Source organism: Myxine glutinosa, chromosome 2 (assembly GCF_964187855.1).
Source record: "Myxine glutinosa chromosome 2, kmMyxGlut1.1, whole genome shotgun sequence".
Lineage (NCBI taxonomy): Eukaryota > Metazoa > Chordata > Myxini > Myxiniformes > Myxinidae > Myxine > Myxine glutinosa.
Window position 1 is genome coordinate 169256392 of NC_136262.1, and position 19169 is coordinate 169275560.

Consider the following 19169-nt stretch of genomic DNA (forward strand, 5'->3'; position numbering starts at 1 on the left):
GACCGTGTCGAAGGCACGTGATATGTCGAGGGAGACAGCTCTAATTTCATGTTTGGCATTGAGGACCTCCATCCATTGTTGAGACAGCAGAAGCAGCATGTCCAGAGTAGAGTGACCTGGTCTGAAACCAAATTGATGATCAGAGATCAAGCCATTGGAGAAGAGGAAAGATTTCATATCAGAAGCAATGATGGATTCCATGACTTTGCTGATAATTGGGAGAAGGCTGATTGGTCTGTAGTTGCTAGGATCTGTTTTTGCACCTTTTTTGTGCAAAGCGGTGATGTTGGCTGATTTCCAAGCAGATGGCAGTTGACCTTGAGCAAAAGAGAGGGTGAAGAGAACAGAGAGAGGGTGAGATAGAGCAGCAGAGCAGGATTTTAGGACCCGTGGGCTGATGCCGTCGGGTCCAGTTGCAGAATCAGAGTCGAGGGTTGACAGAAACTTTTCCACCTTGTCAGGAGGAAAGGACACGGAGTCCAGGAGCAGCAGGGTACGACTGGGTATGGTGGGTACAGAGAGGGATGGGTTTGGGACACAAGATTTAGAGGCAAACACAGAGTTGAGGCATTCAGCTTTTTCACGTGCGGAGTCAGCTGTGTAGCCGTTTGAGGTAAGGGAGGGGATGGAGGGGGAACAAACACCAGAAACGGATTTGACCAGACGCCACCAGGATTTGGAAGAGGGAGACAGATAAGAGAGTTCGGTCTTGAGAACGGAGAGATATTGTTTCCTGGCTCTCCTGAGGGTGGACACACACTTGTTTCGGGCTTTGTGAAAGGAAATGAGATTTCCTTTCGTTGGATTTGCTTTCCAGGAGACGAAGGCAAGTTGTTTCTGGGCAACAGCCTCACCACAAGATTCCGTGTACCATGGACGGGAGGAAGGGTATGACAACTGAAGACGAGATGGGATAAATCTGTGCATGAGAGAGAGCAATTTACTTTGGAAGAATTCCCAGGATGAGTTGATGTCAGAGGTGGTAGAGATGGGAGACCAGTCCAGATGATTGATGGCTGCTTGAAGACCGTGCCAGTTGGCCTGAGTGAAATGCCAGACTCGTCGACGCTGAGCAGGCTCCCTGAGGATGGTCAGAGAGATGTCCACTTTAACAAGGACATGATCAGATGTTCCGATCGGAGCAGAAGAAGAGCAGCAGACATTTTCAGGGAAGTTAGTCATAACCAAGTCCAGAAGAGAAGATGTTCCGTTGACTGAGATCCGGGTCGGGAAATTGACAGATTGTGTCAGTCCCAGTGAGTCGCAGAAGTCCTTTGCTGAGGAGCCATGGCTGGTGAGAGAGGTACCCACACCCAGCCAACTGGCATGATGACAGTTGAAATCACCACATATGAGGAAGAGAGAGTTGGGATGAGTAGATAGAAGTTGGTCCATATCATCAGACAGCGAGATGTAGATGGAGTCATCACTGTTTGGTGGACGGTACAACACACATATGAACAAGAGGTGGGAGCGAAGGGGAAGCCGTAGCCAGAGGTATTCCTGGGGGTGAGGTGGAGAGAGTGCAGTGCAGGGCGAGTGAGGAAGAGAGTTTTTGATAAAGATAGCAACCCCGCCTCCAGGACGAGGCTCAGGTCTATCATACCGGAGGAGGGAGTAGCCCGGGAGAGATACTATGGAATCAGAGACATCATAAAGGAGGAAAGTTTCTGTTAAGCAGATCACGTCTGGTTTGACAGAAGCAACCTGTATGGAGAGATCGGTTAAGTTTGAACGAAGGCCCCGGATGTTTGAGGTCCATACCGTTAATGAAGAGGAAGGGGGAGCATCAGATACAGAACAGGGGGGAGGAGGGGTAGGGTAAGATGTGGAAGAGGTGGAAGAGGTAGGGAGAGCTGTTGAAGGTGTGTCAGAGATTTCAGAATAGCTCGGAGAAAGGGAAGGATGGGGCGGACAAAAGGTTTGATGGTGATTGGGTGAGCCACAATGAGGTGTTATTTGAGGAGGGGGAAGAGAGAGGCAGAAGGTTGGGGGAGATGGAGGTGAGAGTTTGAAGGGGGAAGAAGCGGGGAGGACGCTTTGAGGAGGGGGAGTGAGCGGGGGGAAATTGAGAAGCAATGAGGGTGGGGAGATTTGAAGGGGAGGGGTGAGGGGGGAGTTTGGGAGGGAAGGGACAAGGGGAGGGATTTGAAAGGGATGGGATATGGGGGAGATTTGGAGGGGAGGGGTGAGGCAGGAGTCTAGGAGGGGAGGGGCGAGGGGGCGTCTTGGCGGGGATGGGTGAGGGGGTAGTTTAGGAGGGAGGGGGCAAGGGGGGAGATTTGAAAGGGATGGGTGATGGGGAAGATTTGGAGGGGAGGGGTGATGGGGAAGATTTGGAGGGGAGGGGTTATGGGGAAGATTTGGAGGGGAGGGGTGAGATTGGATTTTTGAAAGTGTACGATTTATGGGAAACGAACATTTATTGCAAAATGAGTTTCTTGTGACCTTCGAGTTAAAAATACGTTTAAGGACGCTGGATGGAGGATGGAGTGCAGGAGAGTTTAGGGAATGTAGAACAAAGGTACTATAGGAGATGGATATTTTTTTTGGGATGAATTGATTTGGTGAGCAAGTCGAAAGCAGCCTTTTAAAGAAGAAGAAGAAAAAGGTGTTATAAAATATGACGGAATACATAACTTGAGGGGAAAGTGTAAACATTGAAGGTTAATGAGTGAAAACTATCTGGGGAAATGGGGGAGAAACACGTGGTCGAAGAACGAACGAACGAATAAGAATGAATAAACGAATGAGAACAGAGAAGGAAATGTTTTTTTTTGTTTTTTTTTGAGTTGAGATTTACACAAGGAAGTAGGCTATGGGTGAAAAGCCTGGGAATACAGAGAACGAAAGTTATTGGATCACAAACGACGGACCACTGAGAGAAAAACAAAGCCTCAAGGTTGTACAGTGCACACTGTACAAGGCCTTGCTCGCGACACGGCAAACAGACGATCAATTTATGAAAGATAAACACCGAGAAACAACCAAAGTTGCACACAATAACTTCACACACCGAAAGATAAATACAGTTTCGACAAAATACAATTGTGAACAGACTTAACTTCGAAAAACGTGGAGACCGTGTGGAGCTTCGAAAATCCCTGCCGCCGTCTCCAAGATCTCGCGAGATCTCAAGGGGTTAGAAAACAGTATGGAAGGCAAATTGAGGGTCATGAGGGACCAAGCGGAAAGGGAAGTTAACCAAATGGGGCAGCAGATAGAGGGGGTCAGAATGGGGGTAGAAACCAAACTGGATGCTCACAGGGAGGAAATGGAGCAGATGAGGGTGGCATCTGGGCAGGAGATGCAAGTGATGGGAAAATAGATCAGAAGAGGTGTGAGTGAGGAGGTCGGAGGAGTGCGCGAGGAGGTGAGGCACTGTAAGGAGCACATGGAGAAGGAGGTGAGAAAGGGGACTGTAAAGTTACAAGGGGGCATAGAGGACCTGACGCAGGAGGTGGAACAGCTGACGAAGGGACAAAAAGGACTAACGGAGCAGGTTCAAATGAACATTGCGGTATTAGGAGGGTTAAAAGCGACACAGAAAGAACTAAAAGACGACTTGATAGCGACGAAGAGGGAATGTCAGATGGTACGTGAGGGACTGACAACGAGGTTGGACGAGGTGACAGAGGTAATGGAGACAAAGGACCGGCAGGTGAGGACGCACATGGAAACGGTCAAGGTAGCCTTAGAGGACGAACTTGAGGAGACGTACCGGGAAATAAAAGAGGTGAAGCAGAAATTAGAAGAAGTGGAAGAAGGGGTGAGCGAAATTAAGAAGCGACGGAGAGGGGATAAGAAAGAGATAAAAGAGGAGGTAAAAGAATTGGTCCAAAGTCTGTGTTTGGATCGTGATGATGTGCTCATTAACCGGATGAGGGATTCGCAGGTGATGGAGGAAAAGCGAAGAGGAAGAGGACCCGGTGTAAGTGGTGACCAATATGGTCGTGCGTATGATGCGCCAGGTGATTTAAGAAGCTTGGGGGTCGACATGGACCCGGGTGTTCGTGAGAGGCCGTTGGTGAAGTGTGCGACAGGTCTGGTGTGCGAAAAAAGAGGTGTGCGAGAAAGTCCGACTCTGGGGTGCGTGAGGAAAAAGTGCGTGCCAAGGAGTGAGGGTGCTGGCGAGAGTGAGTCGGTCGTAGCGCGTGTGCGAGGGAGCACATGGAAGCGCGGTGTGGTAAGTGTTACAGAGGGTGTGACGGGAGAGTGTGCGCAAGAGTGTGCGCGAGAAAGGTGTGTGACGGACAGGTGCATGGGGAAAGAGTGCGCTGTCAAAGGCAAGGAAGAATGCACGCCTGTGGTGAGTGTTACAGAGGGTGTGACGGGAGAGTGTGCGCAAGAGTGTGTGCGAGAAAGGTGTGTAACGGACAGGTGCATGAGGAAAGAGTGCGCTGTCGGGAGTAAGGGTGAGTGCGTTGTCATGAGTGGTGGTGAGAGTAGTGAGAGTGACAAGGAGCGTGAGTTGGTTGTGACAGGTGAGCGAGGATGTACACCTGGAATGGAAGGATGCACACCTGGAATGGTAGAGCGTGAGTGGGAATGCACGCTGGAATTGGTAGTGAGGCACGTGGTTGGGTGTGCGAGTGAGGGCCCACCTGTGATTGTCACAGAGGAGGTGACCGAGGAGGGGGCGCGAAGAGGTGTGTTGGTGAGGTGTGCGAGCGACGAATGTGTGCCAAGGTGTTCGGTGGTCAGGTGTGTGACCAAGGCTGGGAGTGGAACGAGTGTACCTGGGTGTGTAAGAGAAGGTACGACGAGGAGCATGGAAACGGCTGCATGTATGAGCAAGAAAGGGGTAGCGTATGCTTGTAAGCATCCAGGTGAGGCATCGACGATAACCGGGGTAGAGTTTAGAACGACTTATAGCCGAATCGGGCCCTCGGTGCGCGTCGGGCAGCTTCGCGTGCCGCGAGGACCAGCGGGGATCCGAACCATGGCGGTTTCGAAAGAACCGCCGTACGCGATCCACGCTGTGCCTCGCTTGGAACGGCCGCGTCCATGCCCCACTAGGCGGAGCGGGCAGCCCGATAGAAAGGGTCGTCATGGCGACCACTTTTTGTTGAGGCATTCCGGCAGGTCGAGATCGGGACATTGGATGGCTCCACGCCGAGATGGTGCGTGGGATCTCGGCCCGGGTAAGCCCCCGTCCCTGCCCCGAATGCGGGACGCATCCAGCCGCTGGCACAGAACAACCCGCATTCATGGCTTGGCTGTACGCAGCCGAGCTTTAGAAGTAAATTGGCGCACCGAGAGGCATTAGTAAGTAGACTGTAATGACGAGGATAGTGTTTTGGCCCCGAAATTAGAAAAAAACAAAATTTGATGATTGGCAAAGGATTGGCAGTAATGATTGGCAGATGATGGGTAGTGATTGGCAAATTTTTGATTTGTTGAAATTTGATGTGCAAAATTGGTAGTGGGAGATGCCCGATGTGGGGGGATGGCAACTCTGTCATCCCTCACAAAAGTGGGGCAAATGCGCAATAGCTTAGGGGGTGTATGGCAGTGAAAACTAGCCCGGGTGGGTTAGGATATTGATAGGGATCTAGCGAAGATGACTTTAGGTGACGCTAAGGTTTAGATAGTGACTGATACCTGTAGTGGGGACGCAGGTAGATTAGTGTGGATTATAATGACGAGGGAGCGCAATAGTTTAAAGGGACGACTGGGAAGCGCAAGTTTCAGAGGGGAGTAGTTAGCTGAGATGATGCTGTGTGATTGAACAGGTGTGATTGCACAGGTGTGCAACTGAACAGGTGTGTGGAGCAATGGATGAGTAGTGAGTGTTGTGGATCAGCGCGAATGCGCTTGGGGAGAGAAGGGTGCAGGTGGCACCAGGTGTGAGAGCACAGGTGTGCAAGTACAGGTGTGGAGAGAGTTGGAGTAAGTGGTACGGAGTGGTGTGCATGGTGCGAAGGTGTGGATGGGGGAAGAGTGGACCCCTTTCACGAGTACCCGGGGCGGGTAGTGTAAGTGTTAGGTAGAGGGTATAGGTAAATTGTGGTTGGATATTGGCATTTGTGGTGCGGTTGCAGAATGGTATTGTGGATGGGTGCATTAGTGTTGTGGAAATGGCTGGGCGTGTAGCCTGTTAGTGTGTGTAGTTGGTTGGGCACTCCACCACTGTGAGGATGTCGGCCAGGTGAGGCCGCAGGTGGGCTCTGGGAGCCGTTAGTGTCAGTGGGGCCCGAGGATCCGGAGGACGGACCCGGGTAGCCCAGTGCCAGAGAGGGCACCGAGTGGGGAGAGCGCCAGAGGGCCTTCCCCAGGTAGTTAGGTTAGGGTAAGGAGCAGCTAAGCTCGGAGGCAACTGCAGTGGTGGAGGTGTGCAGGTGGGTAGACCTGCTGGGAGAGCTACACGTCACAGCCCAGAAATTGTGCGAAGGCACCGGGAGATGAATCGGGGGAGTGACCCCAAATTGAGAAGCACCACAGTTTGGTCAATGGGAATTGGTTTTTAGAACCCATAGTGTAAGTTGGCCAATGGATTGGCAGGGAAAGACCCCGGGTAATGTAAAGTTGTTAAAGTCATTTAGGAAATAGTTATGATTGATGAACCTGTCGCACCATACACAGCCACTTACCTGTGGTGATGATGATGACTCCACACCTGTGTTTTCTTTGTTCTGTGTGCAGGAAATGAGAATTGTTGTGTGGATTGGTGAGACGCATCACGACGTGGATGAGACATTGGGGTGATTCCATCTCTCCCTCCTTAGGAGGGACTGATGATGAATTGGTGATGGCAAATTTTGATGTTGAATTGGAGATGGCAAATTTTGATGAGAGTTGGAAATGGCAAATTTGATTGGTTAGGAGGGAGAGAAGACGAATTTGGTTTATGGGAGGAATGGGGAAGACAGTAGGGACGTTTGTTGATTGGTAAAGTAGATGTTTATGGGTAGTGTTGTGTTTTTTGGATACAGTAAGGGGTAAGGGAGGGGCAATGTAGGTTACCTGGTGGGGGGGGGGGGGCATACGGTAGGAACGTACCTGTCTCACCTGGTTCCCATGTGCCCCCAGTGTGCATCACCTTGTATTGCGTGCACTTTTGCGCCCTTACCACCTTACTCACTTGTCTTCTTCTTTTGTCTCCCACCTCCGAGGATCTGGCTTTGGGGCAGAGAGAGAGGAGAGAGAGGTGCTGGCTCCGCAGTTGTGGGCCTGTACTTTCGCTGCTTGCTGCCTGGATCGATACACCATATGGACCGCAATTTTTGTGGCCACCCACCATGGACCGCAGTTCTTTTGCGGGCAAGCACCACCAGTGGATGGACCTCTGGGTCAACGTGGCACCTATGCCATAGAGGTGAACCACTATAGTTGGCCCCCTGACGGCCACAATTTAGAAATGGACGCGGTTGGCGCCTTTCTTTATTTTTAAGGAAGCAAGAAGGCCAAGTACACCACATGAAGGCAAGACCAGCGGCAGAACATCGGCCAGCTGCGACACCACCGGTGACGTTGAACACTTTATTGGTGCACCGGATGGTGCTGACTGTACATGATGGGGTGGTGCTTTTGGTGCTTGGATGGGGTGCTCTGCACATTATTAAAGGCCGTAAGGCCACAGGGCACTCGTGGGTTGGTGTATCGATGCTGGCATGCGTGCTCTCTCTATGCATAACATCTGCATGTGTTCCTCCAAAAACAGGTCCTGGATCGTAGTGTAAATATCAGTGTAGTCTTGTGTAAATAATGCTCCCTACCGGCTGTATGTTTAGTTTGAGGATTCTTTCCACGATTCGGTTATCCTGTGGGTGTGTTTCTGTGAGGAGAAGGGTGCAACGTCGCAGGGGGACATATTTACTCATTTGTGAACATCTGTAAAACTGTCGCACTCAGGGTTGAGTTAATAGTAGAGGGAACTACATCTGAGTGCCACACTAACGTAGGTAACAATTTATCGGGTCGGGACGCCCCGAGGTAGAGAAGGGTGCAATGTTGCGGATATGGGATTTGGCCTCCATCCATATCCGCTTGTAAATATTCCCCTATTTCCCCAATACTCCCCAACTATCCCCAATCCCCCATTCCCTAGTCCCATTGTCTGTAAACAACACTCTGTAGCCCCGACCTTCCCCTTTTCCCCCCATTAAATGGCGTGCCCAGGTTCACCGCATCTCACGTAGACAACTATAGGACATCTTGCTAGTTATTCTTAGTCTATGTCAGTTAAGGACTCGTTTCCATTCATTCTGACTCTTCGTTGCACCAGAATGTGATTGTATGGCACCATTAGTAAGTTTAGGGCCTCCCAATACCTCCCCGCATCTCTTCCTCATGGAACAACAACACCAACAACAACACCAACAACAACAACAGCGGCGGCGGAGCGGCGGCGGCGCGGGGAGTGTGCGTCCTCACTCCGGCTTGGTTAGCCGCCATTGAACATGTGCTCCGACGGGGTTACCACACAGGGGCTCACTGTCAGCTCCTCGTCAAGGGCGGAGCCCGGTAACCCCCCGCACCCAATAAGAAGCGGCGGACCGATTCCATCTGGGGCGGAGCTAACGAGCCGAGGGCGTGTCACTCCCCGCTGGACATGCGCAGGAAGACGGAGGTGACGTCAGATGCGCCTCAGCTTGGAGAAGAAACGGACGCGACCTCCAGCGCGACGATACCTACCCGCATCTTTGGACCGGACCGGGTCGATTCTGCCCCTGAGCCAAGGTGCACCTTGAGCTATCGACTGCCTGCCCTCCCCTGCCATCAATCCCTGTGTGAGTCAGTCTTGTCCCGTTTGTCTGTGGTCTGTCGGGAATAAGATAAGACTGTGCCTAAGTGCTTATCTTTCTGTGCTGTACCTCTTGTCGTGTAATCTAACCGTTCTGCATAACCAATATTATATCCTCCTCCGGAGGTCTTGAGAACTGTACCCCTTGTGTCGTTGCCTTAATCCCAGCCGTTGTGTCCTTTTCCTTCATTGATTTAGCATAGCGCGATTCGGCCAACGTTCGAGTGTAATCGGGTAACTTGTGCGAACACGGCGGCCATTCCGCTCGGCCCATCATAACATCTAAGTCGTGTCCGTAACAATATATATATATATATATATATATATATATATATATATATATATATATATATAGATATATATATATATATATATATATATATATATATATATATATATATATATATATATATATATATATATATATATATATATATATATATATATATATACTGTGTGTATTTTAGTTCTCTGTGTATATATATATATATACGTATATATATATATATATATATATATATATATATATATAGATATATATATATTTATAGATATATATATATATATATATATATATATATATATATATATATATATATTTATAGATACACACAGAACTAAAATACACACAGTATATATATATATATATGTATATATATATATATATATATATATATATATATATATATATATATATATATATATAGTTAACTGTGAGAAATAGTAGAAACTCCACAGTACGAGCAGGGCGTCTCATTTGCATTAAATAAATAATCGGGAGATTAAATCAGACGCGGACGTAGCTTCAGGACGGTCAATCTTTAATTCTCGACAAGCTTTCGACCAACAAACGTCTTCTTCTTAGTCTACAGAAAAAACAGGCATGTATATCAGACAAGTATGTGCAGTGATATGTGTGTAAGATGTGTGATATGTGTAAAAGATGCATGCAAAAGGAAGAGCCACGCTAAAGCTCACTCACCATCCCCAACTTCAGCGGAAGTGAAGCGCAGCTTACAGTTATCATTCAGTTGGTGCACGTGTTACAGTTGGTGCACATGCATATACAAATATAGAGATACTGTTACGTGTTCCTCCCCGACCTCCTGGTCTCGGTATACCTCCGAACCCCAAGAGGAGCCACGGCAGAAAATATGTTATTCTGTGTCCGTAATCAATAGGCATACCACACCAATGATCATAAACGAACAAATGCTGTATTAAAAATCACACACAAGAACAACGGTACAACCAATGGCAATCAAAGTGCACTCAATATATCTTAAGATGGTACCATCAGCAAAAGTAATATAACTCACTGCGCTCCCAGTGAATGAAAAAGAACACTCCTCAATGTCTCTATAACTCAAGGATAATCCCCTCCTGTGAGTAGTGATGAGACGATGAGGCGAAGAGGCGAGTAATGAGGCATAGGCAAAGCGTGGACACTGTCCACTGGACAGTCACATGGTCCAAACAACAGCAAACTGGCGGCGGAAAGGGAAATCCCAAAGGCACGATCCAGACGTGCACGTTCACAGTTCAATCAGCGAACCACAACGTATTCTTCAAACGCCGTTTTTGCGCACACACATCCCCGACAGACGACCGGAGGGTGAGAAAAGCTGACGCGTAGCAAAACCTTTTTCTCTGAACGAAGCGCGAGGTTCAAAATGGCCGACGGCTCTGACTTGAGTCGAAGCGACCTGGCGAGGATTCTCCGGAACCGCAACGCTTATACCTGACTACGCGGGTTTCTCAATCCTCCAGCGATAACACGTATCGCAGGAAATTCCTTTCAAGCACTCAAAGTTCACTCGCGATGTTCGCTCGATCACGCTCGCTACGGAGCTTCAAGACACGCGTCTTGTCCGACTTTTCCTCGTCACGCCTTCTTCTTCCTCCCCTCGCTCGTCGTCTTCTGGTTCTCGATCCAGTTTCCTGTTTCATTTAAAATACTAACCCTTTATGCCTTTTAACAACAATAACCTTACCTTTTAACAACAATAATTGCCATTTCCTTCAAACCCCAATAATAATAATACATAAGCAGAAATGTTTCAAATGGATGAAAACCACCATCGGAAGTGACGAATCCGTAATACTTCCCCCCCTCAAGAAAGAAAGTTTGAACACAGCAAAAACTTTCTTTGCAGGCAAACTCTTTAAACAAACCAAAAGTAAACTCACAACCCAAATTATCAATTCCCGTGAGCAACAATCATCAATATTTCCCAAAAATAAAGCAACAAAATTTCAAACAACTTACAGAAATTTCCAAAGTTAATCCACTCTGGACAAAGCATCAGCAACGACATTGTCCCTGCCCCTTTACATGTTCAATTTCCCAGTCGGACTCCTGCAAAGCCAAACTCCATCTCATCACCCTCTGATTTTTTACTTTTAGTTTCTTTTGAATGAAGGTTAAGGGGTTGATCAAAAATCCAAAATCAAGCAAATCGATAGCACTTTTTCCGGGAGGCCGAGCTGAAAGCCAAGTTCCATGGTGGTTGAGTGGTGAGGCCTGGAAGTATTCACTACATGGACGCCTTTAGGAATGTGGAGTTCACAGTTAGTCCGTGCAGGAAAGTTCACTACATGGACGCCTTTAGGAATGTGGCGTTCACGGTTAAACCGTGTAGGAATTTTGGCTCGGCTGCTCCGCAGTTCCGCAGTTCAGTGCTTCAACTCTTTCTAACTTTCGTAATAATCACGGTTGGACCGCTTGTCACTGTAGTCACGTGAATAGCGGTCTCCTTCTCGGCCACTACCCTGATAATCATTCCTTCGGGAGCTGCCGTAACTCTGGGAGCCTCCATAGTAATATCGACTGCGACCACCACCAAAACTACCGCCAAGTTTTCCTCTTCTGTAGCCCCCTCGACGCCTACGGCCTGCCTTCTCTACGGCTATGGTCCGACCATCCAAATCCTTGCCATTCCAATCCTTCTCTGCCTCTTTGGCATCCTTTGCGTTTTCAAACGTGACAAAGCCAAACCCTCTTGACTTTTGCGTTTCCCTGTCTTTTACCAGCACTTCCAAAAGCGGTCCATATTTGCTGAAGACAGAGGTCAGAACTTCTTCCTTTGTTTTGAAGTTCAGTCCACCTACAAATAGCTTGCCAAATTTGCCACCATCCCTGACTGGTGTGGTGTTATTTTCCCTACAGGGCTTTTTAACAACCATCGGGTTACCAGAAACTTGACCACCGGCCAAATCATTACCGATAACAAAAGATACTCCCTCTACAGGAAGAGTGGCTTGTAATCCTACGGTGACCGGTCCTGACACCAAATCAGACTCCAAATGGATGACATGAAGTGGAGCTCTGACACAGCCACCAATCCCCTGTAAACGAACACTATCACCAGTTTCCGTCTCCTCTGACAATGGCAAAATGCCTTCAAGCATTAAAGATTGATGTGCTCCTGTGTCCCTCAATACCCTAACAGGTCTCTGGTTAGTCGAGTCTCCATCCAGTGACACAAACCCCTCTGAAATAAATGGTTGGTAACCCTTTTGAGGGCGATTTCTCACATTTGCCATGGCATTCGGAGTTGTACTAGTCTGACTCCGCTCCTGATTGTTCCTTTCCAGGGCATAACATTGGGACCTCACGTGTCCACGTTTATTGCAAAAGGCGCAAGTAGGTCCGGAGGAGAAACTCGCGGTCTGCCTCGAGCCCCCCAGAAGATAAGTCTGTCTTGGAACTGTTGTCTTCTGATCCCTAAAAGTCGCGGTATTAGAGTTGTCCTCATAGTCATCTTGAGGCCACCCCCCATTAATTTTCGTTCTCCGCCCCTGATGTACCATAGCTCCCCTGGCTAAGTCTAGGCGAGAAGTTAGGTTTGTGGAACCCCATCCTGTGTGTTAAGGCATAGTCATCTGCGATGGTTGCTGCCTCATACAACTTTGGTACTTTCCTTTCCTCCAGATGTACTTTAATGTCCTCGTGGACACACTGTTGGAATTCCTCCACCAGGATCAATTGTCGCAATAGTTCGAAGCCTTTCCCAACCTCTTTTGAATCACACCACCGATCAAACATGATTTCTTTCATTCTGGCAAACTCCACATGGGTCTCACTTCTGAGAACCCTCCTGGCATTCCGTAATTTTTGCCGGTAAGCTTCAGGGACCAATTCAAAGGCTTTGAGAATGGTTTTCTTCACTATCTCATAATCTGCACATTGGTTAATCGGTAAAGCCAAATAAATATCTTGAGCTTTACCCACCAGAACACTTTGCACTAACATGGTCCAGGACTCCTCAGGCCATTTTAGCATTTGAGCCACTTTCTCAAAGTGTGAAAAAAAATTGGCAACCTCCTTTTCATTGAAGGGTGGAACCAGCCTCACATGTCTGCCCACATCCCAGGTGTTCTGACTAGTTGTCGAACCAGTCGGCATGGATGGTATCTCTCCCCATTCTTTCATTAAATCCAGCTCCTTGAGTTTAATTTCCTGCTGAAGCGCCAAGTCCCGTTCCTTTAACTCCCTTTCGGCTTTTCTCTCCTCTGCTTTTTTCTCTTCTAACCTTTCCTCGAGTTCTCTTGCAACTCTCCTTTCCTCGGCTTTTTTCTCTTCTAACCTTTCCTGGAGTTCTCGTTCAACTCTCCTTTCCTCTGCTTTTCTTTCCTCGAGTTCTCTTTCCTGTGCTGCTCTACTTTCCTCGAGTTATCTTTCCTGTGCTGCTCTTCTTTCCTCGAGTTCTCTTCCAGCTCTCCTTTCCTCTGCTTTTAACCTTTCCTGGCTCTGCAATTGCATCTCCATTTTACGGAGCTCCACATTTTCTTGTTCCTCGGGTAACCAATCCAAGGCTACCTCTTCCCATGTTCCTTGTCCCACCAGAGATTCTATCACCAATCTCTGCATCTCTGCTTTCCTCATATTCGCTCGGAACTCCAAGCTAAAATGTCTGGCCAATACCAAGAGGTCCGATTTTTTTAATGCTTGGAACTGTGCCTCACTAGGGGATGCCGCGAACTTTCCTGCGTCAAACACCATGGTGACTATCCGTTAACACCTGTTAACCTTCACACAAAAATTTTCTAATTTTTGAAAAATTTGGGAATGTTGGAAAAAATTTCCCAAATTTGGGAATTCTGGGAATGTTAGGGAATTCCTTCCTGGACGAAATTTAGGGAATGTAATCCACAGTATGAGATTTAGGGAATTTAATCAGCAAAGCCGAGCCCCCAATTTCTCCACAGTACGAGACCCCAATTTCAATCTGGGTCAATCCCAAACGAATGTTATTAGGGAATTTTAGATCCCGGACGAAGACCCAATTTCGAGCCCACGAGTCAATTGGACGAGCCCCAAATTTCTGTTACGTGTTCCTCCCCGACCTCCTGGTCTCGGTATACCTCCGAACCCTGAGAGGAGCCACGGCAGAAAATATGTTATTCTGTGTCCGTAATCAAAAGGGAAACCACACCAATGATCATAAACGAACAAATGCTGTATTAAAAATCACACACAAGAATAACGGTACAACCAATGGCAATCAAAGTGCACTCAATATATCTTAAGATGGTACCATCAGCAAAAGTAATATAACTCACTGCGCTCCCAGTGAATGAAAAAGAACACTACTCAATGTCTCTATAACTCAAGGATAATCCCCTCCTGCGAGTAGTGATGAGACGATGAGGCGAAGAGGCGATGAGGCGAGTAATGAGGCGTAGGCAAACCATGGACAGTCACGTGGTCCAAACCAACAGCAAACTGGCGGTGGAAAGGGAAATCCCAAAGGCGCGATCCAGACGTGCACGTTCACAGTTCAATCAGTGAACCGCAATGTATTCTTCAAACGCTGTTTTTGCGCACACACATCCCCGGCAGATGACCAGAGGGTGAGAAAAGCTGACGCGTAGCAAAACCTTTTTCTCTGAACGAAGCGCGAGGTTCAAAATGGCCGACGGCTCTGACTTGAGTCGAAGCGACCTGGCGAGGATTCTCCAGAACCGCAACGCCTATACCTGACTACGCAGGTTTCTCAATCCTCCAGCGATAACACCTAGCGCAGGAAATTCCTTTCAAGGACTCAATGTTCACTCGCGACGTTCGCTCGATCACGCTCACTACGGAGATTCAAGACATGCGTCTTGTCCGACTTTTTCTCGTCGCACCTTCTTCTTCCTCCCCTCGCTCGTTGTCTTCCGGTTCTCGATCCGGTTTCCTGTTTCATTTAAAATACTAACCCTTTTTGCCTTTTAACAACAATAACCTTACCTTTTAACAACAATAATCACCGTTTCCTTCAAACCCCAATAATAATAATACATAACCAGAAATGTTTCAAATGGATGAAAACCACCATCGGAAGTGACGAATCCGTAACAATACATACATACATACATAAACACACGAGCATATATTCATATACCATTTATATTCATATAATATATTTATATATTTATTTATATATTTATGTAAATGACATATAAACGTAGAATGAATGAATGAGTGAATGAGTGAATGAATGGGATACGGTTAATGATTTGAATGGGTTGATGTTGAAACATTCTTTAATCATCAAAATTTATGCCATGAGGGATTTTTGTCCGAAGTTTATGTACCCAAAAGGACTCACGTTTCAGAATCGTGGTGTGTGATCGATTTGTAATTGATTCAATGGCACAGATTTGAATGTCATTTATAGAGTGATCCGTTGATTAAAGTGTATCGTGTAAGGTAGAGATTTGCCCTGACTGGTGTGGAAGTTATTGATTTCTGACCGAGTGTTATTAAATCGTGTGTAGAGTGTATTCTCAGTTTTTCCAACATATTGTTTGGTGCACTTTTGGCAAGTGATTAGGTATAAGAGATTGTCATACATTCTTACTGATTTGGGATTACATCTGAGTGTTAGTTTATTAAAAACAATTTTGTGTGTCGATACTGAAACATTGCAATTTTCAACCCATGTGTGACAGTAGCAAATAAAGTCGTATAGAAACCATCTTTGGCACATTTCATTTTTTCACAATAAGGAACAATGTTAGCAACAAGCACCTGAAAAAAGTCCAATTTAATTTTTTGGTGTACATTTGAGGACCACCCTAATTATATATATATATATACACACAAACAATTATAATACATATACTGTATACATATATATACATTCAGACCCCTTCACTTTTTTCACATTTTGTTATGTTGCAGCCTTATGCCGAAATCGTTTAAATTCATTTTTTTCCCTCATCAATCTACACTCAATACCCCATAATGACAAAGAGAAAACAGGATTTTCGAAAGTTTTGCAAATTTATTAAAAAGAAAACCTGAAATATCACATTTACATATGTATTCAGACCCTTTGCTATGACAACATAACAAGGCTGCAACATAACAAAATGTGAAAAAAGTGAAGGGGTCTGAATACTTTTTGAATGCACTGTATATACATATACAGACTTGGCATTTAATATGGAATATATATTTTTTCTTGACTTGGGTTTACTTTCTTAACTCAGTATATCAATCTGGTGAGTTTCTTTTACACTTTGGTGATTTATTTGTTAAAAGAACCATGTCACTGATTGTCTGTCGCAGCAAGAAGTCAACAACAGGATTATATAACAGGTGGCGTGGCAAAATGTACGGACAGGTGCATTTGATGATTGGCTTCACAGTCGGGTATACAAGGGTTGTTGCGTTCTGTATTAGTGGAAAATAACTGCGGCACGTCTCCAAAAGTTATTGCCGCTTCCTCTGGAGATGGTCCGTCAACTCGACAATGCTGTTTGTCATGGAGTGATGGCTTTACGAAATTACGGCATGAAACAGCGTGCAATTGCTCGGCAGTATGGCATCACTCAAGGTCAGGTGTCAAAGATCCTGAAACGAAATGCTCAGAGGGGTGTCCCTACTCCAATACCGAGGCCAGGACGTCCCCGCAGAACCACAAGGAGGGATGATCGCCATCTGCACCGGTTAGTCCGCAATGGCCATACCAAGTCAGCTAATCGGCTTAGGGCTGAGTGGCAGCAACTGACAAATGTGCCTGAATCCAGAAGGCTAGTCAACCAACGACTGGTTCAGGCAGGCTATCGTGCCAGGCGTCCCCTGAGAAAGCCATGCCTGACCAGACAACACCACCAGCGCCGATTGCAGTGGGCCAGAGAGCACCGTCAATGGCAGCCAGGACACTGGAATCACATGATCTTCAGTGACGAGTCTAGATTGCTGGTCTATCGTCAAGATGGCCACGTCCGAGTGCGCAGACAAGTGCATGAAGCCTACAACAAAGATTGTATAGTGCCAAGAGTCCAAGCTGGAGGTGGTGGGGTGACCATTTGGGCTGCTTTTCATGCAGGGGGCAAAACTGACCTGGTTGTTCTGAATGGAAACCTGAACCAGTTGAAGTACAGGGCCATTCTGGAAGAAACATTGCTTCCATTTGCTCGTGCAGCCTTTCGAGGAAACTTTGTCTTCCAAGACGACAATGCACTGCCTCATCGTGCTCGCATGATCCAACACTTTCTTGCTGACCGTGGTGAAGAGCATATGGAGTGGCCTGCCATGTCCCCGGATATGAATCCGATAGATAACTTTTGGGCAGAATTAACGTGTCAAATCGACCACTTGGACCAGCAGCCGACCTCTGTGCGTGAATTGCAGCAGGCTATTGTCACTGCATGGCAAGCGATTCCTGTCCAAACCTTGGCAAATCTCATGAACAGCATGCCTCAACGTGTACGTGCTCTCCTGAATGCTCGTGGGTGTTACACGAAGTACTGAACTGTAATTTTACTGTCTGTAATCCCAGTCATGATTTAACTTTTGTTTTTGTTAAAAAAATTTTTTGGCTAATGTGCAAAATAAAGAGATACTTCTGGAAAACGTACAGAAGTTTAACACAGTACTGTCCATGAATTGAGTTCGATATCAGTTTCCATCACTTTCAGGATCAATTTATTTGTTTTGAAATGTCAAATGTGGTTTTTGTTTCTTTTAAAGGTCACATTAACAAAATCTAGAATAATTTCAACATAATTCCAATGAACTTTTGGTTCTAAGACATCTTGAAAAGTGAGTTCACACCCACAAAAAAAATATTCCATATTAAATGCCAAGTCTGTATATATACGCATACATACACACAAACAATTATACTATTGTTGGCATGCTTTGGTATAATCTTTTATATAACTTCTTGAACACCTATTGCAATGTGATGGAATACTTCAATAGACCTTAAATATCTGAAGGTAAATTTGTACTTATAATCTCCATGACCAGCTATAGATTTATCATGGTTTCAGCATCAGGGTTTTGACTTGAAAGTATTCAAAGTGGGACTGACATTCCCAATAACGTGGATTAAAGTAAGTAAAGGTCTTACAATTTCATCTTCCATTTCAATACGAGCCCACACAATCTCCTTCTTTATAAAATCCCCTTATAGCATCACGTGGTCTTTGCTAGGCAACTGGACGGACTATTTTCAGCGAAAACACCAAAGGTTCCGCCAAAAATAAATAAAGCAAACTAAATAACAACTCAAATAATTTTTGCATAGTGGCAATTCCAGAAAGGATTACAGTGAATGTATCACTGATGTGCACAGAAAACAGATCCTCAGATAATACAGACAAACAAGTATGCATACATATATATATATATATATATATATATATATATATATATATATATATATATATATATATATATATATATATATATATATATATATATATAATAAAGCTGGAATTTCGTTTATCAAAACTCATCGTGATTTAAAATGTAAAAACAGGAGGCAGAGGAATTTCAAACTGCAAGAACACACCCGTGATGGTTTGGTAGGACGTGTACAAACACCAGTGCACAATGCTGGGAGTGGAGGCACCAAACGCACCATCCAAGTGCGCCTGCGTCGAACCGGCCGTGTGTGGATCGCGAGTCTCGAACCACCCGGTGGAGCAAGACAAAGGCCACAGTGCGGGCAAGCAGAGCTTTTGGGACGATTATATGGCTCACGGGGCGGGTCAGGCGCCGGCACTGGGCGGGTCAGAACTCGTAAACACGGGTAAACGGACGAGTGCATGACAAGGACCTATGTAGTACACCAGCCCCACTTCAGCGCTCCGACTGTGCCCCCACCGTTTTCCCAAAGCCGTACGTGATTCTGTTGCCACTGATGTTTGTAATGTAACCAAACAGACAAGGTCAGGTGAGTCACAGATTATAGAGGTCGGCGAAACATCGGAATGCGGGTCTTGGTTCCCCAAATTATGAATATGCATGACCCTTGATAACTCCGCCCCTTCCCCCCTCCTCCCCCACCCCATCCTATTTCCGTAATTAAATAACTGTAACAGGTTATTAACAACAGTTTCGAACCTCGTCCCACGTTAAAACGATTCAAATCTTCGTGCAAATCTTGGGTCATAAATAACTTTGTAAAACTTTAGA

General features: G+C 46.2%; 1 protein-coding gene across 1 annotated transcript in view; it reads right to left on the bottom strand.

Annotated features, from left to right (window-relative positions):
* LOC137417368 (proton channel OTOP2-like) overlaps positions 1 to 18849 on the bottom strand; it is a 71825-nt gene extending 52976 nt beyond the window's left edge. Inside the window, exon 1 of the mRNA XM_068103246.2 lies at positions 18544 to 18849. Within this exon, the coding sequence (XP_067959347.2) occupies positions 18544 to 18801 (258 nt within the window). The 5' untranslated portion in view covers positions 18802 to 18849. The remainder of the gene's footprint in view (positions 1 to 18543) is intronic.
* Positions 18850 to 19169: the final 320 nt, after the last annotated feature.